This window comes from Simochromis diagramma, unplaced genomic scaffold (assembly GCF_900408965.1).
Source record: "Simochromis diagramma unplaced genomic scaffold, fSimDia1.1 OVJJ01000343.1, whole genome shotgun sequence".
NCBI lineage: Eukaryota > Metazoa > Chordata > Actinopteri > Cichliformes > Cichlidae > Simochromis > Simochromis diagramma.
Genome location: NW_024386831.1, coordinates 4,179,711 through 4,207,434, shown reverse-complemented (window position 1 = coordinate 4,207,434; position 27,724 = coordinate 4,179,711). Strand labels below are relative to the sequence as shown.

The following is a 27,724-nucleotide window of genomic DNA, read 5'->3' as shown; positions in this document are numbered from 1 at the left end:
TTCTGGCTAGATCCTGTGCATGCGGTTTGCCCCTTTTCATATGAATTTGTGGGAGGAGACAAAATAAAAGGGTGGTCCCTACTCATCCTGTCCAATACTTAGACAGTCCTTTCCTTTCCTCACCAACATGGTGGTAATTGTTTAAATTATGGTTCCCATTAAAATGCAAAGAAAAAAACAGGATACACTTTAAAGCAAGATTATCATGTCAGTTGGAGTTCATGAGCATGGGATGTTCGGCTTCAGTGTCAAAAACATTCAACATATTCAACTCAAAGCTGATGTTGTGGACCAATGGGACGTGTCACATTGACTGTGTCCACTTTAGCTACATACCTGTTAAAACATCCTTTGAGTAATTCTGCAGTAGATGTCAGAAGGGCTGTTTTCTGCCCTGATGACACACACACAATGAAAATAATACAAGCTGTGCTGTGTGCAGGTAAAATGGTTGAGCTACTGAGGGGGAAAAAAGAGCACTTTTGGCTCCTTAGTCTTACCTTTAACTGAGTGCTAACTGACACGCAGCAAGTGAGGGAGCCAAATCACAGAAAGAGCATTGACTTTAACATTTCCCAGGAAACATCTGGTTGGACTTTGCTAGTAAGGACATGTAGATGGTGCAATTGGAGTGAAATGGAAAAACACAAATGTTGAAAATTTTCCTCTCTGGTAATCTTGTAGTGAGTGACATTATAGCACCTGAAAGCAACAGTTTCAGTTTCTGAACCTTCTTATCAACAGGGATTTATATTTTGATACTTTCAGGGGGGAAAAAAGACTTCTTTCTCCTCAGTCAGTTGGTAATATGAGAGCAGATAGGACCCTGTCAGCGGCACCACAGTGTTTACCCAAACACAGAGGACTGTCAGAGGATCCAGAGGTTCATGCTGTAGGGTCATTTTACCTTTAGTGGTCACTAACAAACCTAGCAAGCGTTATAATGGGCATGTATTTCTTATACGGTTTGCTTTTTGCATATGTTGGGCTGCCTGGACTCTTACTCTGTGATTTAGCTTTCCGATGCCCAAGCTGCACCGCAGAGGATATGATGGCATGCACCAAAGTCGATCCGCTATGTGCAGAGATTGTGAGGGAGCCAGGCTGTGGCTGCTGTCCGGTGTGTGCCCGGCAGGTGGGAGAGCTCTGTGGGGTTTATCTGCCAAGGTGCTCCACCGGTCTGAGGTGCTACCCAAGTATGGATGCTGACTTCCCTTTACAGCAGCTCATTCAGGGTTTGGGACAATGTGGACAAAGAATAGATCTGAATCTCTGGGAACATTTGAACCCGTCGGGGTATGGTAAGTTCTATGAAAAAAACTGCTGCAAAGTAGTAGAATAAAGAAAGACCATTAAAGCTGCATTAATATGTAGTTGTTGTTTTCAATCACTAAATAGCTTATTATATTTAAATTGAATAAACTGAACAGAGAATAATCCCCCAAGGCTACATTGGCCTTACTTTTTAGACCTGGAGGATACATAGATCTCTTCCAAACCATTGTACAGGGTAGGGGTTTTACTTTTTAGAACTCATAGTGTTAAGACTTAAAGTTAGCTCCATGGCTACTTTGACAGGTACCTGGCAGCTACAGCCCATCACTGTCTGGGCTTTACCTCCACTAGTGGGAGCCTCTAATCCGAACTTCTTTTTTCTGCTGTTGGTGCCTTTTTGAACATTTTAACTAAATTATCTAACAGATAATCTGTGGAACTAACCATCTCGGCAATTTGTGCTTTGGCGAGGTATATTCAGTGTTTTGTCTGTTCGATGTTTCTGTGTTTGTGTAATTTAACTGTAAAGTTACTGAACACAGCTCATTAACCAAATTTGCTAGCTTTGCCTTATAGTGCTGCCATCTAAATACGTTCACTTCTTTCTCCAATAAGCCAACACAGTGGTAGCCAAAATGGTGGTGAAACTTCAAAATTCCGAATCCAAAACTAAAGGCTAAGATCAAGTCAAGGGTGATGTCACATCCATCTTTTAAATACAGTACATGATATATTGTTATATATTGAGGGGTCAAAACTAGGGATGGGTACCGGTATCCGGTGCCATTATGGCACTGGTTCTGACATAAATGGTAGTAACCAGACCGAAAAGCAGCGCTTTTTTTTTTTTCCTGAGATGTCATACACTTTGGATTCCAGCCAATCATTTTACCTTTGCGAGCGTAGTAGGCGGGCCCAGGTACGTACATTCTTTTAGAGCAGAGCTACAGATTAAAAATGCCCAAGGCGAAGCTGTCAAAGTCTGGCTGTGCTTCTGAGCAAATGATGCAAACTCAGCAGCCTGCAACAAGTGCTTTAAGTTGATACTGTGAAAAGGAGGTAACTCCTCGAATCTGATGAAACACCTAGCGATGTATAGCATTTTGTTAAAAGCCGAGAAATGCGCCGTATTTTCTAGCCTGCTGCGAGACCTCACACCGTGCACATCTACTGCGCGTGGTTTGCCTGTTATCTGCAGTGTTGCCAACTCCTCAGTAAGGAAAATCGCTATCGGCTGTCCTAAAAGTTGCTAGAAGTCGCCAAATGACGTCATCGCCTAATTTGCATAATTGGTCATGCTAATGTAATTGTAACCTACACTGTTGGAGAGAGAAATAACATCGTAGAAGAGACATAAAGTGAGTAAAAAACGTCCTAAATGCAGTTAGAATTTATTTAGAACTACAAATTAAATTTCTTTTAGCAATTATTGTTTTTTTTTAATGTCACAATTCCAACCCTGCTCCTTTATCCAGGCCTGGACCGGCAAAAGTGACCTGAAATTGGCACTCTGGTGGAGTTACTTTGTGTGTGTGAGAGTGTGTGTTTATAAGTAGTTTTAAACCTTGTGATCCACAAAACAGCATAACAGTAAAAGAAGAATTGACTGCGTTACAGTCAGTGCGGAGCAGCGGCTTCGCTCATGCGCGATTCATTTGCCGTTCGGACGCACAGGTGTGAACGTCTCCTGCCCTGATAGCAGCTGGGGAGGACTATCCTCCGCCTGTGTGCGCTTTGGCACGGGTGAGGTGCCCAAGGCAGCACCGCTGCTTGTTGAGAGTAAGAGCGATACGCGTTTTCATGTCAAAAAGTCGTCATAAATAAGTCTCCAATAATACCAGAAAAAGTCGCCAGATTTGTCGCTAGTCGCTTTTTAGAAAAAAAGTCTCTAAGGCGGTCTGAAAACACGCTAAATATAGCGACAAAATCGCTAAGTTGGCAACACTGGTTATCTGACCCGGAGTTAGCAACATTCCCCAAGAACCCAAAGAGGAGAATCCTGGCCCCTAGCCCTGCCAGTGTAGCAGAAATGATGACGGATGATGATGGCAGCAGCAGCCATTCTTCTCTGCGTGAGTAGCTTAATGTTGTTCGTGTGTAATTTACGTTGAGTAGGCTAACCACGTTATTGACTTAATGCATGTAAGGTGAACTAGCAAACACAGTCGTAGTTACATGCGGCTGTTTTCTTGTTTAATGGCAGATACTCCCGTCACCCTGGCCAAAAAGGCTAAAATGACCAAAGAAAAAGTGGAAAACAGCTAAACATGAGAGGTTTTTGGACAAAGTTTGTTTTCCATTGTTTAAGCACTGCTTCCAGCCAAGAGTGATGTCATAAATCCCCTATAGCTGCAGAAAAGGCTAACATTGTTATCTATTTACAAAAAAACAGCTGAACACGAGAGGTTTTTTGGACCAATTTTGTGTTCTCCATTCTTTACGCACCGGTTCGAGCACCGTTTAAGCACCGGCACCGTTTAAAAAGTACCGGTTTGGTACTGGTATCGGATAAAACCTAAACGATACCCATCCCTATTCAAAACCTGGCATTAAGGGTACAGGGGAGGTCATTGCATATAGTCTTTACAGAGTTAGTACTCATGAGAAGTACTCATGAATCCAGACTGGATTTCTTCTGTGTCTGTCATGTTGGAGAGAGGACCTAAAAGCAGATGCGTACAAACAGGACTAGACAGTTTATTTAGGCCGGGAGAAAAACAAAAGAAGAATACAAAACAAAAGGAGACTCAGACTTTACTAACCAAACTGGGCAAAGCTAAACATTAAGATCATAGACTGTGAAACCCGGAAAGACACATGGAGGGAGGTGAACTGACATTCCAGTGAGGATGAAGGGGAACTCACACAATTTATACACATGAGGATGATTAGGGAAAGTGGAGGCCCACAGGAGGGACTAATCGGGCATAATAAGTCAGGAGAAATGAAGCTGAACACAATCCACATGAGACAAGGGACTGTCAAAATAAAACAGGAAGTGTCATGCATACCAAGACTCAGAGTAGGACTTGCAGGCAGGGATAAACAGACAGACTGGGGGTGACAAAGGATGAAACACAAAGAGAAGAACATGGAGACAGAGCACAGATACAAGGACAAGTGAGAGAGAGAGAGGGCGAGAGACATAACAGACAGGAGGGGACACCAAGTAGAAAACAAAGAGACCAGACCAAGGGAGCAGGAACATAAACTGATAACACTTAAATAACTTGAAAATAAACTAGACACCTCTAACAATATAGCAGGGAAATTACCAGGGATTACCAAGCTCTACTATTTCTAGTCACAGGAACTAAACAAGAAAACAAAACAATATAAAATCCAGGTAATATGATCATTTCTCAAAATCGAAAATGAATTTAACAATATTCAAAAGGTCCAAAACACAGAGAAGTATATTAATTTCCTAGGAGTGGAAATCTAATTCATTATGATGTTAAATCACCTACGTCTGCGTCACCACAGCTTAAACTGACACAGTGCTATATGTGATGGTCTGTGTACATCTGTTTTGTACATCCAAAGATTTGTCCTCTGTCAAGTATCTTCTGTACTGTGCTTTAACTGAGACTTCTCCTATATTCTCTTATACCGCAGCGTGAAGTTATAACACAGAAGGAAAAACTTCACTGAGAATTAGCAGAGTCGAGACTACAGTTTCACTGCAGAACTCTTTTAATGTCAGAAAAACCACCATCTACATCGAACATATTTGTAACTATCCCAAAAGAAACAACCCAGAAATCTTGCTGGGACAGAGAAATGTTAAGCTTTGCTATCCCACATTACAGTTATTAGGGACAAAGGGTCACTATTGATTCCTGAAAATGAATGTTGACATATGCAATGTGTTTGGCAGGCAGTGGCAGACCCACATCTGTGAGCACAAACCAGCAGTATCCCTCCGATGAACTCTTAACATGTCTGTAACCCACGTAGCCTCAAAGCTCTCGTATTGGGAATGCCTTATTTTGATGTAGGCTATTGTATTAAGGAGGAAATTTAATACACATTGAAACTTTTAAGGCTAGCATTCAATCATAAATGTCTCAGTGTCTGTTGTGAGGATCAGTGTCAGTTTGTTATTGGAAAAGAGTTTCTCTGAAGAAGAAGAAGAAGGTGTGACCTATTTATATAAACTGCTTAGAGCTAAATATTTATTTGTTTATCTTGCGTCTCATGGCTACTGACTTAAATGGGAGGGGATAATGAAAACAAACCCATTTCCAGTCCTGCAATTTTATCTGAGCACAGTGCACTCGGGATGGGCTCTATGCTGTGATTTATCACCTTTGGCGTTCAGATCAGTTAAAATACAAACGAGCATTGTTTTATAGGGCAGGTTGCACTCTGTTAAGCTTGACTTTTCAAGCATGGCAGCTATTTAATATCAACATCTGTCTTTCTTTGTACCCTTCAACATCCACATTTCATTAACTACAGGAAAGATCCTGAAGTTTACACTCTCACTGTTCAGTTCAACAAAAAAAACAGTGTTGCTTTTTAGGATATTGTGCTTATTTGATGTGATCCTGGGTTCACGTGGGTCCTTTGGGTCACTGAAATGAGCAGCACATCAGCCTGAGTAAACAGTCTAGAGTTCATAACCTCCTTGAGCTTTGCTGAGACTTGGTGCTTTCAGCAGACAAACATCTGTGTATAAATATGTAAAATGTGTTGGCTAGGGACAAAATTTTTCAGTTTCCCAGTTTCAGTTTGTTGTCCAAGTAGTACTGATTAATCAACTGAGCACTTTGGTTGCATACAGGTAGGCGCTCCCTGTGAGACGGGAGTATGCTTGCCAAAGTGTTGTCTTTTTATTAACTTATCTAAATGGATAGATAGTAACCAGTGCATGGAACGGGAAGTCTCTGCCAAGATATCCTGTACTACACTCTGGAAACCCTGGAAGTCCACTCCAGGGCGTCAACTTGTGCTGTTTTGTCAAAGCCACTGGGATGGCTCATTTAGGTAGAGTTTGTTCCTCGTCCTTATAATCTATATGACAAGGTGGGTTATAGCATTGGTGAGAGGTACTTTTCACTCCAAAATCATCATTTTTTTGAAGTGCACTATAGTTGCACTGGGGTGTTTTTTGTTTTTTGTTTTTTTTAACCAGAACCACAATCCCTTTTTAAATCAAATTAAAGTAGCTTTCACTTCCTAAATCCAACCAGTGAGTGAATGCAGGGTTTAAAAATGACTAAGAAACACGAAGTTAAAAAAAATGTGGAAAACAAAGGTCACAACTGGATGGAAACCATAACCTTCTGACTCATAAACCGGTGAGACCCTATGCCATAGACACCTCAAAATATGGATATAGCTTTGGATTTTGAAAACTAAAGCCAGTGCAGAAGTGCCTTTACCATGCCTTTAAAGTGTCTCTTTAATGGCCACCAGGAGGGTATCTCCTGTGGTTGCAAAAAGACTCATAGACTTCATATCCGTAGAAGTCTGTGAGAAAACCACAGTCTTCCCTCACCTCTGCACAAACTGTCCTGATGAGTTTACGGGCTCGGTCATTTAAGCTATAAATCCAAGAAAGGAGGTCTAATCAGACTATGTTCATTAATGACTGAATGAGGAATTAGCCAATCAGTGAGGAGTTTTAAGCCCACTTCCATCACCCAAAAGGGAAAAAAAGAGAGATGGCAGAGGCTTCAGAAGAGAACTTCATAGACTATCTTTCAAACCGTCTAAATTCCCGTCCAGGATACAGCAGAGCTTAAAGATATCAGGCATGATGATGATGATGATGATGTCAGAAAGGAGAAGTAAAGGTTGGTTGTAAGCATTTTACAGACATGCAGCAGCCACAGGCTATGTTATTGCTTCTATGAGATCTGGAAGCTTGATTTGTCAGAGCCTACCTGACTTTAAAAAGTGGCATTTGTCACTTGAAATATTTTTGCAATTTTCCAACTTCTATGTCCACAAGCTTACAATAATCAGCTGCAATGACATTTTAAATCCAACTTAAATTCGTCCAGTCTGAAAAGCAGGGAGATATAATGATCGTGAGTGTTTCCACCTGAATTGCTTTTTTGACAGTCCAGTTGAAATGGCTCTCCGAGTATTTGGTGCACTAAGGTTTTAGTCTGGTGATGATTGTGAGCTCCAGTCTTGACATCAAACCAAATATTCCCTTCGTTTAAATTCTGGACAAAGGAAATGAATTCACTGACTCCGATGAGGTGCTGAAGTCTACGGCAGGTGTGGAAGATCTGTCAGAAACATGGATACATCATTATGCAGCAATATTTGGATTAGCCATTAACATTTCAGCATCCACTGTATTTATGCAGGGACGATCTGTTGAGCAGCACAAAATGTTTGCTCAAAACAAATTCGCTTGACTTACTTGAAAGGCTAAAAGTCTGCACTTACACTCCACAACATTATTTTAAGTCTGCTGCTGCCAACGGTTTGGGGAATTGTACAAGGGAGAGTTTCTCTAGTGGCCAGTCAATCAGTGATTGGACTTGGCCTGAATGCGTCGCATTGAATCCAGCTTAAAAAACAGGCCAGAAAATGATGCATGATCTGCATTTAAACAAATTGAATTTCCATTGACATACTAGAGTTACTAGCAGTGTGTGGTGGATACTGGATTTTAATTTTGATTTCTGCTAGCCTTCCCACAAACCAGCGTACTTGCTCTTTCTTTTGCCTGTCTCTTTGATAGACTAACAAATTTACAGACGAGGAAATAACTGAATCAATCACATATTCTGCTTGGCAGTGGTAAATAAAGTACCAGTTAAGTGCTCCAGTAAACTCAGAGAATGATTACATTTAAAACTCTTTAGATATGACTTTATGACCTAACAACACTGTGTAGAGAAACCCAGCAATCCCTTCAAGCACAATGGGAGGACCACAGAGATGAGCAGCTAAATGAAATTCACCCGTTAATTAGAGCTAATTTGTCAGGGCCAAACATGTCTTCTGAGAATAAGGCCTGCTGCTACACAGTACACAGTTCTCTGAAGACAGTACAAAATCTGAATCCTTTTTCCCAGGTTTGAGGTCACACATGGGAGGTCAGTCAATGTAGGCCAAAAAAAAAAAAAAAAAGCCTGACTGCAGAAGAAATAAAACAGCAAGAGATTAAAAGGCAGTGAGGGGCAGAATCAGAAAAGGTCTTATTGCCAAATGTTGAGCACGTTTACAAAATTAGGAAATTGCTGCGGTACTTTGTGCGAAACATACTGTAACAGAAACACTTAAATAAACATGTGTGTATATGTATGTGTATGTATATATATATATATATATATATATATATATATATATATATATATATATATATATATATATATATATATATATAAAGGTGATGATCAGTGCAAAAATGGAACAGATGCAGAGAACACAGCATAGGGTCATGTGTTTGTGGTGGGTCCTTTTGTATCTGGAAGGACCCTCCTACAGGAGCTTAGCTCAGTCATTCTCGACCACCCGAGCGGGCGTGTCCCATTTTGACCTCTGGATTTCCAGGCCACACCCGGCACAGATGTTTCTGTATACTATGCTGGCCACTTGGTTATGGTGTTCCACGTATGCACTGACTTCTAGCATCTTGCACCCTGCTCTTATGTGCTTGATTTTCTTGGGGGCATCTTTAAACACTCTGCACCTGGGGTCTTGCCTGGTGTGGTAGACCCCAGCCTCTATGGATCTTGTACTTAGAGCTTGGACTTGGGGTGAAACCCTCCATGCATGGACAGGAGCTTCCTTGTCTTGATGTCAGTGGCTTCTATTTCCTCCTTTGGCCATCTTATTATCCTAGCAGGGTACCTGATCACCGGCAGGGAGTAGGTGTTGATAGAGAGAGAGAGAGAGAGAGAGAGAGAGAGATAATATATATTGTATAATATACTGAGATGGATAATTGTTTGTATGTATAAACTAAAAATAAATGATTAAAGTACAGATGATTAAAATGGATAAAATTATATTATTTACAAATACGGGAAGTCATTGCATTAAGCTCATAGATGTGATGTGTGTTCTACTTGCTAGTCTGTCTATAAGGTGCAGTACTATACTGTAGCAGGTGGGGGGGCATACAGTCAGGACAATAGGAGACACCTGGCTCCATTGATTCCTCACTTTAACACCTCTACTCTTCCTAATTCCATTTTTGATTTTTGTCCCATGTCCAACAGCATATTGTCCACAATATCTTTTTGTTAAAATAAATATTTAATGACCACCAATTTGCAATGATTAAGCTGCACTCAACCAGGAAGAGAAACTCATGAGATTGGAATCTTTTTACTAGAGTGCTATGCACAGAAATGTGCTTGTATTATTTTGGTGGTGCAAAAAATATAAAAATGTTGTTATACTTTATTCTAATCTGAGTGTTTTACACTGCTGTAACTGCAGCTGATAGGACACGTAGAGAACACAGTGGAGGGTAGAACACACAGCAGGAATACCTGTTCAATCAACACTGATTTGACTTTGATCTTTGATTTCCATGTCTCCCTCATCAGGTTGTGGCATCCAGTTTAAAGTTTCAGAGTTCTGATGTGTAGCTCTCATGTTGGCAGCCAAAACCTTCCCCTAACCACAACCACGAATTAACCATTGTTTTATTATCATAACCATCTACCCCTACCCATTCATTCAACACATCGGTGGGTTGGACAGAATCCTCCAATAGTGACGTTCATAAGACCACTCAGACGTCAACTGAAAAATCCCCACTGCACAAAGCACAAACCTGTTTTGCACTTTCCTTGTGCTTCTGTTTATTTCTCTCTCCTTGTCTCTTCTTTGTGCCGTCGGTGGTCTTAGACTGCCCTTTATGGCCTGAAGGGGTTCCTCTGCTGAGACTTGCTGCTTCTCCTTCACTCACACTCTATGGTCTTTAATTATTCTGTGTCGATTTGTGCTGCACACAGTAGAATGTGTGAAAAGTTAAAGCTATAACAGATCACTTTGGGTGGGAGTTGCATGTGGGTGCCTGCAAACCTGAGAAAACTCCCTCTGAGGTGTAAATAGCCCTCTCTCCTTCTCTTTCATATCTTAAAGCACATTGAGAAGTTGCAGCTTGCAAACTGCATTACTTATCAGATTAAGATTCAGAAAACATATAAAGTTTGTCAAACATAATATTCTGATGTCTTCAGATTAAACTATGCAATAGATGCATCTTCACCAGCAACATTCTGCCTCCAAATGAATGCTCACACCACTGCCTGTATAGCAATATATTATACTGCACTTTGAACTAAAGTGTTTGCAAAAGGTTGCCTCTGTGTTTGCGTGGAGGCACACAGAGTGATGTTAACATTTGCTTCTGACCACCAGGCAAAAAGAAGTCCGAAGTTCATTCTTTTAATCTGTTTTTTGTTAAACCTGAGAACCTTCTCCACCTTGCCCTACCACAGCAGTAACGTGCAGCTTCCACAATGACTGACTGAAGTGCTTGTTTAAACACTGCCTAAGCTCACAGGCTATGGAACAACAAGGCGAGGGATACTTTTCCCCCCTAAGTCTGTACAGAGTTAGTGTAATTTTTAAAAAAATCATCCACAAAATTAAAATCTCATCCCTGATATTTTGTTGGTCACGCTGCCAAAACCACTCTGAGCAATTGCATTGAGAACCGCACCTCTGGAGTTTGTGGTGGTGTTCTGCACTAAAACATTGTCAACAAATAGTTTATTTGTTGGGGTTGGGCTGGGGACTCCATGAATCTGCATACTCTAGCTGTTCCATCAGATTAGAAGCAGGGAGGCCAGGTTAATGTCTTGGGGTATTTTTCATGTGCTTTTTGATGATTTTCTGCATTGCTCTGCTGTGGGAAAGTTCTGCTGCTGCAGAATATGGCACAATCAAGAAGTGTGTGTTTGGACTGCAAGACCGACAAAGAAGCATTCGCACATCTTCAGATCGCTCTCAGTGTAAAATGTAATTGTTCCCAGAACTTAAAAAGTACAGCATACTTAAGATGACTAAGTTTAGGCAACTTAGTCATTGTGAGCTTGGCAAGTTTCATGTATAGTGGGGTCTTTTATTTTGAAACGTGATTATTCCTGTGTCTGACTTCCTGCCTTGCTCATCTGCTCTGTGCATCTTGGCGTGGCTTCTCTCAAAACTAGAACTGGTCCATTTTGATCGATAAGATGGTGCATTTGATAGAGTGAAGAGCTGCTTCTGGAATACATTGCATTCGGTGAAATTGTAAGCGTTTTGTTGCGTTGGTATTGTCAGCTCAGAGTTCAGGGATGGAATATAAGCCTGCAGTTATTCAACAAACTTATCTTAAGCTTTAATGCCTTGGATATTAATTGTATTTAGCAAAGTTACAGAAAACAAAACAAAACAAAAACAAACATGTCACACTGGCATAAAGACTATAACATGGCTCTGGCCTTTCTCTGCAAGATACATTTTGGTAAGAACTGACCTAAAACCTCTTTAACAGAAGTGACCAGTAGATATATTGGATCACACCACCTGCACATGAGCGTATGCATGCAACACAACTCCATAAAAAATCTGCCAAACCCTGCGTGTTACTGGACTCTTGAGCAGTGAAATGCCCTCACACCTCCTCACCTGCATAGTTTCTCTGCTGTCTGGTGGGTTTTCTCAGAGTTTTTTCCACCGTTAAACAGAGTTAATGAGAAGCTGTGAAAAAGTGAAGCCGCAGGTCCTACTTCTTAATTAATGGCATCAAGTATATTTAGTAAAGCTCCTGCAGAAACTGAAGAGTTGGGCATCAACTGAAATGAGTTTTAAGGTTATTTCTTAAATGCAATTTTTAAATACATGATAAATATTCTTGAAGCAATCACATATAAACAACATTCTGGGGGTAAGTTTACAATGAATATATCAGCACTCGAGAGCCTGTTTTGAAAAATAATTGACTTTGACCTTTTTGCCTCTTAAGCCTGACAATCAGTGTAGAAGCACCAAAAGTTTCCTGTTAACAACTACAAAGGCAGCTTCATTGCTTAAAATGACACACAGCCACATACAAGAGTTGAAAGAGAGAGCTTACTGTAAAAGGTCTGAAGGGGATCTTCATTATTCTGTTTCTTTTTGTACATTTGCCAGCTGTAAAGTGTTTGAAGTGGTTGGGGCTTAAGAGGAACCATTTACACAGACAGTGGGTTTTATGTAGTGAGAGGCCACTTTCTTGGACGTCAAAGCCCAGTCAAGTATTTGAGACCAGCTCTGCTGTATATGATAACAGGACAAATACATTAAGCAACTCTGGAAAGACATTACTCATTCTGTGCTATGAGAGGACTGTGAAAGCTTCACATCGAGGCAATACCCAAAGCCAACACTGCAAACAGCTCGAGACAGGTAGTTTCTATGGCGCTGAAGACAGAATCAACAACACAGTATTGTGATGACAGCTGTTGGCTAAAGACAAGTTTGGGGTTTTTTCTGCTTGAAAATGCAGTCATGAGTTCCTATAAGTGTCTATAGAGGCAGTTCAAACAACCGCAGAAAAGTGTTTACAAGCTGTGCATCTACCTTATTTAACTCAACCACAACACAGCATTCCTGCTGCATTCACTTTTGCATTGCCAAGGGGAAATAATGCTTTACATTACCCATCCATCCATTTTCTTCCACTAACATTTATGTTGTGAAGCTATAAAATGCTTTTATGTGTTTCTGACGGCAGATATGATTTCTTCTTAAAAGCAAGCCCTTGCTTGATGTGCCCTGCAAAACCTTCCCAAGTCAAAGATTCCTTCGCAGTTCATGAATATCTTAACAAAACTTGGAACAAAAGTCTGAATTTGTATGCTGAAGTGGAGGTTAGAAGCTTTTACATGTAGTCAACACTGACAGATTGTAGGGAATTTAATTTGACCGCTTGAAACTTAAGGACTCATTTATGGTCACAGTCTGTCCACGTGGAGCTCACATGTGAATCTTTCCAATCTTGATAAGAAGACAATTTTGGCTTGAGGGATAGTAACGCTGGTCAACCAGTCTGTCCAGTACTGTTGCAAATAAAAATATATCACTAAAGATTGGATGGATTACAATGAAATTTGGTCCATCCATCCACCCATCCACTTATTCCGTTTTGTTTACAAGCCAGTGGATGTTTTTGCTGGTCTAAGGTCTTCCCCAGGGTTTCCTCTTGGTTGGACATCTCACTTTGGAAGCACGCTAGAGAGATTCCCAAACAGCCTCAGCTGGCTCCCTTTGACATAGAGTATCACAGGCTTTACCTCCAGCCCCTCTTGAACAACTGAGCTCTGCCTCACTGCACTATCCCAAACCACAAAATTGAACACTTTGGCTTCTCTCAGAAATTCTGTCCGTAGAACTTATGAACATAATTGTTGACAAAGGGCAGCCTTTGCAGGGTCTATGGCCATCGTCCACCATTTGCCTCTGTTAACTGACATGATATGCAAAGCTAAATGGAAAAACTAGCCATAATTATTGGTATCCTTTTCCTTTAGAAAATAACAGGTCCCTGACACTGGATAGTGCTTCTCTGAAGAATGTCTTGGAGATCATCTAATTTCATTGTTCTCATTTCATTGTGTCCCAGATGCATCAAACTGAGCCTCTTCCATGTTTTATAGTGGGGGTGGGGTTCATTCTACATTCCTCTGTGACCAAAGAGCAGATGTGTCTTACAAAAACACTTCCAGAAGCATTGTGACTTGTCATCTTAGATTTTTGCTAATTTCTATCAACTTTACAATGCTTTCTTTCCAAATAAGGATTTTCTTTCATTCAGGACGCAACATGTGATTTGACAAGACCCTGTAAAACTATGAACCCGGGGGATAGCTTCCACGTACCTATTGAACCTTTCCTTGGTCCTTTTTCCACCGCTCAGACTATCTTCCTGATTAACCTGGAGTCAGTTTTTACTAGGAACACATCTAGAGAGAATGGGTACTGACTTTCAAATTTCTAGTAATTCTCCAAACCTGATTTTCACTGGAAAGTCAGGCTGCATGGAAGTTGGTATTAGATTCCATTACAGCTTGTTTTATTTCCATTGTCCTGTTGTGTCTGTTCTCTTGTGGTTCACAGTGACACCAAACAGCACAATGAATACTTCTCATTGTGTGATATACACAGGAGTACTATAGGTTCAGTGATTGTAGGAGTGAAGACAGTGGTGGCAGAACGCTGTCATTTGGGAAACTATGAACACATTTTTATGTTTCTTACATGTTAAATGTTGGTCCTTTTAAAATGCTTCTTTCATCCAAAGTCTCGTATAATCAGGCTCTATCCTATCACAAAGACTGCATGGTATGATACTAACCCAACCTAAAAATTTGCTCCCAGGCTTCAGGCTCACTTGTGGTTCCTTGAGTTTCTAAAAGTAGACTGGGCTCTAAAAGTAGAGCCTTCAGGTATCAGACCCCTTTCCCATGGAAACAGCTCCCAGTCTGGGTTTGAGAGACAGACACCCTCTCTACTTTTAAGGCTAGGGTTTATACTTTAAGCTTTGCTTTCTGGTAAAGCTTAAGTCTGGATCAGGTGACCCTGAACCATCCCTTAGTTATGCTGCTGCTGCTGGGGGACTTCCCATGATGCACTGAGCATCTCTTCTTCCCCTTTGTAACCAACTGCTTCTCCATAGGGAATTAACTGATTTGGGGTTATCACTCTAATATAGGAGGATCTTTACTTTGTAATACAGGTGGAGTACAAAGTGCCTTAAGGCAAGTGTTTATGTAAACTGATGCTACATAAAATAAAAATTAGCGGAATTGTGTTGAAAACATTTGTTGGTCAGATAATTCACTTTTGTTTTTTTAGTTATGATTTTTTATTGTTTTTCTTTAATTGCTTTAATTTTCTTTCAAGAGGAAATTTCCAAATTTGCCAGAAAGGGATTTGTAAGACACAAGTTTCTAGCAACATAGAAGCCGGACTTACTCATTTTGCACACCTGGCAGAGCGTGCACCAGCACACATGAGCACAGACACATTCAGACAGTGCCATGGCATGTGTAAGGAGCTCCCAAGATTTGGGGGAAGGCTTCCTTCTCAGGCTTGATTTACAACCTCTTCTGCTTCAGTGCTAATTACAGACACACACGGTCTTACACAAATACACACTCTCACACACCCACAAAGCCTCTGGCAGGAAAGTTAGATGCCATAAAAAATCCTTACTCAGCATGAAAAGCCTTCATCAGATGTGCATCCTCACGAGTCTGGACTCACCTTCACTGACTGCCAGTCTACCTTAGGACTATAATTCATGACTGTTTTGACTGCTACGCTGATGAAAGTCCATGCAGTTTTAACCCCCTGATGTAGTTCTGTTTTAAAGTTATAGTCATCAGCATCGTTAAATTCACTGTCTGGATCTGCCCTGAATGACCTCAGTGAATTGTTTTGTTGTTTGTGCTTTGTTTCTCCTGTCGCCACCAAATGATGAACATACTTTGCTATAACAGTCAGCAGTAACTGCTCTCACAGAGACCCCCACTGCTCAGTGTAGCTCAGTATTTTAAACCTAAATGGGCTGGATGTAGCACTTGGGCATTTCACAAAAAACATCTTAGCACGGTTTGGTCCACACAACGGCTGGCTGCACAGAATTAGTCACATGAAGCAGGAGGGACACAGGATGCCTTGAGGACACAGAATGACTTTGTCCTTTAATTCTAGGATTAAGACAACTTTTCAAAGGGCCTGTTATTAGATGAATAATTACTTTTAATAGTAGCTTTGATTACTGAATAGATAAATATAGATGAGTCTTGAGCATTTTAGTAAGCACAGATGTTGTACACACTAAAAACTGTGAGGCAATTTTTAGTGTGTACAACATCTGTTTGTTAACTAAAGAAACCACAAGAAAACTTTCATACTCAAACAAATGACTCAAAATAAGGTTTTCTAGGAACCTAACAAGTATTGAATGTTACACAAGGATCGAAACCAAAAAGCCATGAAGTCTGAATGTTTATCTGGACATATGCTACACATTAACTGCATTTGCTTTGTGTGTTTATTTGCTGCAGAGGTGCATGGGACTGAAAATCCACTCACCGGGAGACCGCCTCTAACCCCATGGATTTGGCAGAAGACCGCCCTCGAACAACACCTTCAGGACCGCAGAACAAGGATGAAGATAAATCAGAGAGTATCTCAGGTCAGGGTTAAATCTTTTTCCTATAATTTAGCTACAGGTAACAATTCAGGGTTCATTTCACCGGGATTTGTTTTTGTAGACTAACTGGTAACCTGAAGTATATTGGCTCCATGTCTGACATAATTGGATCCACAAGTTATTATAAATCGTACGAGCAAAACTGTTGTAATTATATATTGTAACCTCCCCTGCAGCTCATCTGCCTGACATGGAAACAAAGAAGCATGTCGTTAAAAAGAAACAGCTGAAAAGAAAAAAAAAATCTCAGCAGTGTGTAATGTAGGGGCCTATTTGTTACCTGCCTATGTTACATCTTCTTTCTAGGCCTACAAAAGATAATCATTACAGGATACAGCGAAATGTTTGCCCATCAAAAGAAGCAGTGACACAAGGTCAAAAATGTGCTGTGTGAGCAATAATGTCTGGTACAGTGGTGCCCTCCTCTGGGCACTGTTTTACTCAGACAAACAGATTAATATGTGCACACAATAAACACACACTCACTTTTTAATCCTTGACATTCTCTATATTTTTATGTGTTTTACAGGCCCAGCTCAATCTCAGTTCATAGCTTACTTGGTAGGCTCCACATTTTCCACCCTGTACCATGCTTTAATATAAGCACTCATTTATGTGCTTTAATAGAAACTGTGAGTGTTGAAAAATACACCAGTTGATATGAGCTGAGGTGACAGTTACAGTGACATCAGATTCTTAATGCAACGACTATTTGTTTGTAGAGAAATTCTTTGTATAGCTTTGGCAGCTGAAGGCCTTGTGTTTGAAATGCTTTCAAACATAATGACACATTTCCACTCTGATGATTTACTGATGCGTTTGTTAATTAAATAGAAAGTTGCAGAAGCAACAGTACCCCTATTCAGTCACGGGCATCTTCAGTAACTGCTCATAATGAGCACCTTTACTATGAAAAGTGATCTTGTTTTTCTCACCACAGTGGAGTGGCAGTTGGCAGTTTGATGCAGTCTTTACATTAAAACCCCGCCCCCTTCCATTCTTTAGCACTCACTCATCATTTCACAGTGCAACACCGCAAAAAATTAAAACAGTTCCTAGAAAGTCGTCAATGGGCTGGCGTGCAAGCACACATATCCTGTTTCATGCAAATGAGCTTGGGCCCGAAGGGGGCTACGCATATGGACGCCCATATATGTCTCAATAAGACAAACAATGATATGCTTTTGCTCATTTTCTCCCTCATTTAACAACCTCGCTTGCAGCCAAACAAAACAAAATACACCAAGAAATAATAAGCGGGGCGGTACAATACAATGTCAAGATCATTAGAAGCAACAAAGGAGACAGTGCAGTAAAAGGAGTCGTGCAGCTGGGCAAGGGGAGGGACTTCAAATGACTAGTGTTGAGTATATGCACTTTGTTGTGAATAGTCATTGGAGATCATAGAGCTATATGCTGAACACAGGCTTCACTGTCAGAGCTCTGGTTGTGACAGATTTCTCTCTCTCTTTTTGTCTCTTTCAATTTTCTTTTTGACAAAAATTAAAAAAAAACTGTGACAGCCATATTCATTAAGTACATGCAGACATGTAAGAGGGAACCAGCCCGTTTTTATAGAAAAACATACCAATGGGCCAGTCTGTGGCTCCACAGTACAGAGAGGGACACAGGGAAGAGTGGTGTCCATAACTTCCAAAGCCAATAACAAAATGTAAGGAGCAAAGATATAATGTATCCAACTTAATTCATAAAGATTAAATTACTGCAATCCAATAATCCAATAACAAGTATAATAGTCAGGTTCTCATCAGTGTACCCTAGTTCCCTAACACATGATGCAGACCTCATTAAGCCAGCTCACTCATATTCCAACATAGGCTCAAGTAGCATTGGGTGCCTAGGCTGACCTGGAATCAAACCACTGATCCAATGTTGCTACTAGACTATCCAGCTGTTATTTTGTTGACTGTTAACCTAATGAGAGAGGTTATATGCAACAAGTGGGAATTATAGAAGAGCCCAAGACCAAAGATCCACTCTAAGCAAGAAGCACCTGGTACCTCAGTGCTCTAACATCTGTAAAAGAAAGCTACTGCTGAAGATAGTGATTCAGCGGCTACAGCGCACTGGGAACCGTCGTTGACTGCCGCCATGATTCTAGCCTACGTCACAGCGTCATGTGCGCTTTTTACATCCAACACAAAAACTGCAGTCGTGGTGCTTTGACTGTACTCAGAACTCGGAAATTCTGCCTTCTGAATAGGAAGATGTAGGTAACACCAGACTGCACATGAGCTGCATGCAGGGCTGGACTGTGACAAAAAATCGGCCTGGGCATTTTGACTAGAAACCGGCCCACCATTATAGGAAAAATCATAAAGCCTTTGAATGAAAACAAACACTGTCGTGGCAGTGATGTACACTGTCTTGATGGTATATATGCGTTAATCTATCAATCGTTTGTTGTAAGACTCAAATAATTATTTTTTAAAAGCTAGACATTTTAAATGAGAATAAGAAAGAAAAGTATTTCTTTGAACGCCCCTCTCCCTGTTAAGGCCCTACCTTGCCCCCCCTGCACAGTAACCAGCTGATCAGTTTCATGATTGAAGTAGAAACGGGAGAGGGAGAGAATGAGAGAAGAAGAGGCAGCTGACAGCAAAAGACAGAATAACTCCAGCTTTGTGTCTTTTTTCATTGTAGCTGAAGTCCGGGACAAACTGTGTTCCTTTTCACCTCAATACTAAACGCGTAATATTTTCTCTGAATACGGAACGATTCCGTTTTTTACAGGACGGTTGGCAACTCTAATAATTAACCGTATGAACAAAATAAAGTTCAACATCAGTAACATCATAGCACCCACCCAGCTGTATAGAAACCCCGTCATGCTAGCTAGTACGCAGTACGAAAAACTCAGCATAACGAAAATAAACTCCACCTAAACTTGGTTTATATCTGACCCAGATAGACTGCAGGTCATAACTTCTAACCTGAAGTTCAGTTCACCTGACAGTCAGACCAGCGGCCGCTTCGGGTTTCTCCTCTTGCCTCCCCTTTCCCTCATCCACCTGCTGGCCTCCGCCACATGCTAATGTTACTGAATCTGTGGAAGCTCCGCGATAGTCACCACACGAAGTAACAAATAACAAGCCTATCTAAATCCCAGTAACGATTAACGCGTTCCTGATTTTGGCATAATAACTAGTTACCGTGCTCGTTACCACAATAATAACGTAGTTACTGTAACGCGTTACTTAATAACGCGTTAGTCCCAACACTGCTTAGCGGTATGCACATAATGAGCCAACCCTGATAAAACAGAGCAGTGGAAATGTACTTTGGGATGACTAACCATCTAGAATGACAGATGCTTCTATGGAGCTCAGGTTGAAGATTGTCGCCTGACTCATGGTATGCCCACAACCAGTCGACTGCTGCTGATTCCTGATAAGGCCTTCCCCAAACTGCAGCCTTTTTGACCAGTTTTTTGGTTCTTGCAAGTGAGATGATCTGTTCTCCAAAGGCCCATCCAGAGTGTGCTCTGAACTGCAAGGGAACAAGTATGCAGACAGACACAGCCAAAGCTCAGAATGAGCAATAATCAAAGAACTCAACACATAAGTGCAGCTTAAAAGGGTCAGAGCACCAGCTACTAGCTGACAGAGCATAAACCAGGACTTTAAGACCAGGAAGGCTAACCTGAGCCCCACTGGGATTTACTACAAGAAAGCCCATGACTCAGTGTCCCACACATGGATTGTGGAATGTTTGGCTAACAGTGCACTGATAACATTCATCAGGAAGTACATGGGGCTGTGGAAGAGAACACTATAGACCCATTCCAGGGAATTTCACAAGTTACCATCAAGTGCAGGATATACCAAGGTGACGCGGTTCTGCATAGGCCTCCCCCTAAACCAGCTCATAACAAAGAGTGAACACAGATATACTGTAGATTCAGGAGTGGTGAAACCATCAGCTGTCAGTCATAAGTGAGTGAGACATGAATTTACTGATCCACCTACTTGGGGTTAACAGGGGGGATTGAAGAGGATTCGAACACTATTATGGAAGACCAAGGCCCTGCATGGGAAGTACCATAGACAGACAGAAGATGTGGCTAAGATAGTGTACGGGCTAATCTGTACCATATACAGATTAGAAATCCGTAACTCCCAATCGGAGATACCACCACAGGATGTTGAGAACAACAGTGCAGTGGGACTTCGAGTTCCAGACAGACAAGTTGCTGGCCAACCAATCAGACATAGTGGTGGTTGACAATGAAGACCACAATTTTAATAGATGTGGCAATCTCAGTGGACAGCAACATCAGGAAGAAGGAGCACAAGAAAATAAAGAAGTGCCAGGAACAACTGGAGCAGATGTGGAGGTTAAAGTCCTAAGTGGTAATAGAAGTATTAGGAGCTGAACTCCCAAACTGGAAGAGAAACTCCAGGCACATCATCAGGTCAGTCGTGGTGACAGGCTGTAGTAAATAAAAATAAAAAGATAAAGACTATTACACCAAAGCACTTCTGTAAAAGGGGTGTCTAAATTACAACTTAAGGATTGCTTGTCCAATCTTGAGACATCAATCTCAACACGAGTCTTTCAAGAGCACACATGGGCAAAATACAGCCCAGAATCAGTCCAGGGACCATCTTAATCTGGCCACTAACATCCCAATATGTAGGAGCAGGGACACTGCTCTGAAACTAAAAGTTGTCTTTGAGATGTTGGTTTATGTATGTCTTTATTAGGAAAAAGAAAAGGAGTCGAACACAGAGAGAGGGGGAGAGGGCTTTTGATCTATATGTTCAGATGTCTGATAAGGTTCGTGGCAGACTGTGCCTCCTCCCGCTCCCTTCTCTCATCCTCAGCCAACTAATCATAAGAACAGACCCCTTTGATCCCACGGGTAGACTGGCACTCGGTGTGTGTGTCTGCATTACAGTGCACACTTGAATACACTGTAAATGTGCAGAACAAGAAGAGTAAGTACAGGAAAAGTGTGCTAAGAATTTTGTGCGTGCATGAAAGCACAGGTTGGTGTGTGTGTGTGTCTGTGTGGTCATGGTCGTGGCCACCAGTTGAGTTAAGCAGCCCAGTCAGTTACGTTCCGCTCCAGCAGACTCACATCAATAATATTGGCTGAACTGCTGCTTGTCTAACTGTGGCTCATAAAAATGTTAACTATAAATGTGTATATTTGTGACATTTTTACAAGATACACAGATGTATTTTATTTCACTGTTCATTTTTTTTTGTTGGAGAACATTTTGCTCGGCCTCCAGCACAAGTCAAATTTAACCTACCTCTCTTTTTTGCCTCGCCTAAAAGTGACTACAGGTGTATTTGTACATGTTAATTACTCACTGTTGTTTTCCTCCCTCATCATGTAGAGTGCCTGTCAGCAGGAGTTGGACAGAGTCTTAGAGGAGATTGCTAAAATGACTTCAGAGGATAACAGAGGCCCACTGGAGAACCTGTATGAGCTCAAGTTTCCAAACTGTGACAAACATGGACTGTATAACCTCAAGCAGGTGAGCTGCTGGCATATCACCTGTCCCACGTCACATTATTTTACAAAAGAGAACATTTGGGTCAGATAAATTCACAAAAGACCCATCCATGATATATATTTATGGTAAGACTTTTCACGTTTTTGTTATTTTATGTTTTAGATTCTTACAGGATATAATTTGAAGCATAATAAAGAAAGAATTGAGACTTCCCATTGACGAGAGGGTAGACATAAAAGGAAGAAAGAAATAGCCCTTGTTGCAAAAAGCCTGCCAAACAATGCTGGAAAACCTGAGAAGCAAACCAAAAATATCTGCAAATTTGGTCAAGTAAATTAAAAAAATGGTTTTAGGTGATCTTTTCTTCAAGTTAAATTCCAGTAGAACTTTCTGTGTCTGTGGACCTCAGCCACCCGTGCGTCAAACTGATGTTACTTTCTTTTAAAGGATAATTATTGGTCATGTCAGCTGTCTTCAGCTAAGACCGAGAATCCAAGCATGAACATGATGCATCAGGTCATGAGTGCAACCAGCAGGATGATGGGCTGCTATTATTTAGTCTCTCAGGGTCAGACTGTCAGTGTGGATTCCACTGATATCTTCACAACAGTATAATTGACTGCCTCTCCAGTGAGTTTCTTATTCCACATATTGTCCAGCCTTGATGTGGTCAGTGTAGCCAAACTGCTGTAAGCTGTGACTAGAGTAGCTTTCTACTTTAAGATCGATCTGCCCCAACAGCAACTGGCAAGAGAGCCAGGCACTGGCAACAAAATCTCAAAAAGGATATTAGTTAAGTTACTAGAATTGAGAACCTTTTTGTTCACAAGCAGAAGCAAAGATGTTTAAAAATGCGAGTTTTATGATACACATCTTAAAGCCATGTCTTAGACTCCTGGTTGGGGGTTGTTGTGTGATGAGTCCATCAGTCATCTTACCTAAATGTGATCTATTGCATATTTATGTTCATCCTCTCACTGGAAATCAGACTCAAAAGAGATGATAGAAGGTTCTACTGTTATGTATCTACTGCTGGGTAATGTGCCAATCAGCATTACCTTACACACTCATTGGTACTTGCTTCAATCACCGAACTGGAAGTTGAGAAAAGTTTAAAAAAGTTTATCTTGGGTACCAAGCAGTTATCTTGCCAGGTTGAAGGTGCCATATGTCATTCAGTTTTTATGATCTCTGTTCACCTTGAATTAATTCCTGCATGGACACAGCCTAATGTGGTAGCATTTTCATTTAATTGTGAGTACAGGTATCCTGGAATAGGATTTTTGAACTGAATGCCTGAGCAGAAAGGCACAACAAAGAATATATTGTTGAGGAAACTTTCATCCATCAAGGGGAAATCTAAATTGCTGCCCCCGTTGTTCAGAAAACCAGGTCCAAACTATCTTTCATTCATCAAACCATCAAAACTCTGAACATGTGCAACACATACTGGTATGCCCAAAATGATCTCTAAAGTTCAAGGAGAGTGCAAGTGACTGAGTATTGTGTGCTTATGGCTTATTTTGATGTGATTCTGTTTATGGGGTGTATACAAATGTCAGGTGAGTCACTAAATGTATCTATCTATTTTTAGAGTAACAATCTCGTGTAAATCCGTAACCAGTTTGAAGGTGGAAACAGAAAGTAGCAAGCCCAAACAGGTCACCTTTGTTGTCCAAGTAATAATAATAATAATAATAATAATGGATTGGATTTTATATAGCGCTTTTCAAGGCACCCAAAGCGCTTTACAATGCCACGTGCCTCGTTTTCCATTCTTTGCCCAGGGTAGTCTAAAAGTTCAGTTTGAGAGACATCATTTCTTGACCAGTTACCCTTTTGTTTATCAAATCTTCCACTGCTGAGCACCATTTACAGTGCTCAGAGCCGCACTCTGCTTATACAAAAAGCCAAAGGACACAGAAGACACAGGTTATACAGTTGTGGCCACATTTCAGTTTCCGAATGGCAATAAAATCTTTTACAGTTATTGTTAAGTAAAACTGAAAATCATAGAAAATTACAAACCCACCAAACCAAATGAAAACACTGGTGTCTAAGCAGTGTTTCACATTGTTCCACTGAATTTCACGCCTCATCCTTCATTTGAACTACTCAAAACAAACAACAAAAAACGTTCTCGTCGTTGGACTAATTCCATTATTCAGATCTACTCACATGTACTGTAAACTCGTTTGTCATCTTTGCTGAATAATACGAACACTGAATCACGCATCAAGAAACTCACGAGTTTCACAATAACGGCCACACCCCAGTCAGTGCTGTCACAGCAGGTGTTTTCCATCTGCTGTCAAAAAGCAGCACACCTGCTGTGACATCACTCCTACGGTTCCTGCTATTGCTGTGGCATGTTTTGGTGATTCAGCCCATAGTGAGCAGATACATGGCGGTTTTATGCTCTGTGGGATTTGCTGGTGACTTACTGTTTCGTGGTGATCTGTAACACAAGACCATAACAAACTCAAGTGGTTGCAGATGTCAACAGGTTTTAAACTTTGCTGGTGGTTCTTGTAAGTAATGACCGCTGACTTTGATGATGGGAAAGAGCTTCTGTGGCTTTCGGTATCGGTGGAGATTCTTGTGCCTATACATGTGTAACGCATTAAAGTTTTGAGTGCATTTATGTTTCCTCCTTCGCTTTTCACATTTTCATTTCAGTTCCTCAGACTTTCTTTTTGGTTTTTCCTCTTTCACCCACGTATTACTTTGTGGGGTTTCCCCTCTCTTTTCTCTCATTGTCTGAGTCACACTCACACAATTCCTTTGTATCAGCCTGGCAAAATCACCCTGGCAAAAGTATAACTTCCTTCTCACTCCTGCCACCTGCCTCCTCCCCCTGTCTTTTTTCTTAATAAACTCTCACACCCGCCTCTTCCTTAGCGTTCTGCTCTTAAACACACACACAAACGCACAAATGCATGGGGAGATGTTGTCATCATGAATGAGGCAACAAGCTTCTGAGCTCAAGGTTACAAGGCAATAAAACTGTTTGGCGTACTTCATGGGAAGACTTTTGTTAAGCCGAGGAACGAACTGTGCTTCCGACTGGGGGCTTGAATTTGTATTATGCCCATCCATAGAAATCAGACAGGGGAGGACAAACAAGGTCACATATCCAGTGTTTTCTTACGAGGATAGTAGAGCAGAAAAGAAGATTTGAATAGGCGCCACCGTTTCCTAAAGCAGGGCTCTCAACCACTCAGCCAATTTTCATCACCGGTCACAAACAACAGCATTGTTTTGGACTAGAGTCCACGGTTCCCAGGGAGGAACACTGTACCTCCTCAACACTCGGCTCCCTTTTGGAGTTGTCCCTCCTTGTCGCGCGGTAATTACTGTAACTGTCACTTTTTTTGTTCTTTCTCATCGAAGGAAGAAAATGGAAAGTCTTTTCTTTCCCCCCAGCTCTTCATTCTTTTCGCCGTCCCCTACCCGGCCGCCCCGCGCGCGGGGCGTAAACTGTGTCCACTTCAATTACGACCTCATTTCAGGGGGTTGGGGGGGAAGGGTGGGCTCTGCGGGGGAGCTAGTCTGCTGGCATGCCTCCGTTTGTGCGTGTATGTGTGGGAGTGTTTGCGATCACATGTGTGGCTGTGGATGGGTTGTGTGTAGGGGGCATAACCTGAGGACAGGCTGTTATTGGGTGAGTGTTGTCCCACCCGAATCACAGTCCTCACTCTCATCCAATGACCCCCCGCCGCCAGAAGATCCTCGCACACACACACATGAACACAAATCTCAAGCCACCCTACGCCATGCTTCATTAATGCATCCCCTGCTTTCACTGTGTTTCCTTACCCTCCCGCCTCTTTTTCCCAGTGTTTTCCATCTTGCCTAGTTTGTGTTTTTCTTCTCTCCTTCCAGTGCAACATGTCCACCCACGGCCAGCGGGGAGAATGCTGGTGTGTTGACCCCTTAACAGGAGTCCAGATATCAGAGACACCTAAAGTCAGAGGGGATCCCAACTGTAACCAGTTTCAGGAGGTGCACAGAGCAATGCCCACTGCAGAAGCATCTCACTAGCGCACCATCAAAATGGGGCTGGGTTTTCTTCACAATTCCAAATTTATGAGGATTATTCATCAACAGGTGATGACTAAGCTCATACTCGTATGATATAATACTTTTTTAGGAAAGTGGCTTCAGTAAAAGAGCATAAATGCAGAGTGAACTACAGTATTTTTGCTGGTAAATGGACATTTTTCAGCAGTATGATATGTATTATAATCCACTCAAACTACAGTGCTCATTCTAGTCAAAAAACATGCATAAGCAACAACAGTTCGAGGCAGGGGGACATAAATACATTCTGATGTGTGTTAGGCTTAGGGTCGTCACCAAGTTAGATCATGATAAGTGTCCATCTAATACACACAGACAAAATCTGGATTTCCTTTAATATTCATCCTCAGTGTCATTATAACTTCTGAAAATAACATGCTGAGGTCTTTAAATGATAGCTTGTTATCAGCTCTGTCAGTCCATCATTCTGGTGATTTTCAGCTAATGTAAAGCTGTCCGAAAGTAAAGCTTTTTAAGGAATATAAGGCAAACGCATAACTTTTAGGGCTACAAGTAAAGAGGTCATTCAGAGACAAGAAAAGCAAAATAACCATCTAAAAGGGGCTAAAATGGTTTGCAATGCTAAGGGGAACTGCAGAGTCAGCTCATTTTCTGTTTTTTTTTTTTCATTATAAGAAAGCTCTTTGACATTACACCTAGTCTGATGAAATCAGCATAAACCTGTTAATTATATAGACTTTCAGCCTAAACCTACTAAGGATTTTATCTGCATTTAAATGTCTCATGTAGGATCTCAGTAAGTGCAGTTAGTCTTTTTTAAGAGACTAAATATTATATTGGTTGTGCCTCCATATCAGAAGTCTTACGCTGCTCAGTGATCGAAGCCCAAAGCTGGCAATTTCAGAAATTGAAGATGAGAGTCTACCATTATAAATACTGTCTAGGAATCAACCAATAGGAATGGAGCATTAAAATTCTAAACTTACCAGCGATCAAAGAGAATAAATGAAAAACTAAACGTGCAAAACAAAATGTTTGTGCTTCTGATAGAGCAGAAAATGCAGCTGAATTGTGATAGCAAAAGCTTGTTTGTATGATGCTTCTAGTAGCTGTTCCCACAACGGCGTCATGGTGGACACCCCACAACAGGGATATAAACCTCATTTTAAATATTGAGCCACATACAGCCCACTTTGATCTTAAGTGTGAAGAATTGGGGTCTTTGCTGGGCCATTTCTGGCCCTCAGGCCTTATCTTGACACCCCTGGTCTACAAGCATCAGACTCGATGTCCCGCTCAAATTTATTCCGTCCATATTGCACAGTTGTAGCTCGCAATGAAATCCTAGTGTGCTGGTGCATTTAGACTCACAGTGTAGCATTTTGGATAACTTTACATTTATGTTTATTAATCTACACTGCTACTGTTGCATAAATCAATAAATTATTATTAATTTATATAAATATAATAAATGACACAGATTAAATGTTATTCTAATGGCAAAATGGGGACAAACCCCCACTTTTTCTTTAGCTGAGTGGAGAATCTTTGAATCGCTGAAGATGATGTGTATACTATCTATACTCATACATATTTTAGCAGTAATACTTGGTGAACACTGTTTTCTATGATACTTTACAAGTAGATAATTAAGTTTTTATTTCGAGTAATGCTTTCTCTGATTACCTTTTGCAAAATTTCATGTTGATGTGCAAAATGAAATAAAATGCTCTGCCCATGA

General features: G+C 41.0%; 1 protein-coding gene across 1 annotated transcript; it reads left to right on the top strand.

Moving 5' to 3' along the window:
* The first annotated feature begins 687 nt into the window (after positions 1-687).
* Positions 688-27,724, top strand: LOC120730945 (insulin-like growth factor-binding protein 2-B). Its single transcript, XM_040027568.1, has 4 exons — positions 688-1,301; positions 16,302-16,432; positions 21,820-21,960; positions 25,825-27,724. The coding sequence occupies exons 1-4, from the start codon at positions 944-946 to the stop codon at positions 25,981-25,983; spliced, it is 789 nt and encodes a 262-aa protein (XP_039883502.1). The 5' UTR covers positions 688-943; the 3' UTR covers positions 25,984-27,724.

Excerpts from the sequence above, each read along its gene's own strand:
- LOC120730945 (XM_040027568.1), top strand. The coding sequence starts at position 944 with ATGGGCATGTATTTCTTATACGGTTTGCTTTTTGCATATGTTGGGCTG. Across the intron at positions 16,433-21,819 it reads TAAATCAGAGAGTATCTCAG|AGTGCCTGTCAGCAGGAGTT; the intron begins GTCAGGGTTAAA and ends CTCATCATGTAG. Across the intron at positions 21,961-25,824 it reads GACTGTATAACCTCAAGCAG|TGCAACATGTCCACCCACGG; the intron begins GTGAGCTGCTGG and ends CTCTCCTTCCAG.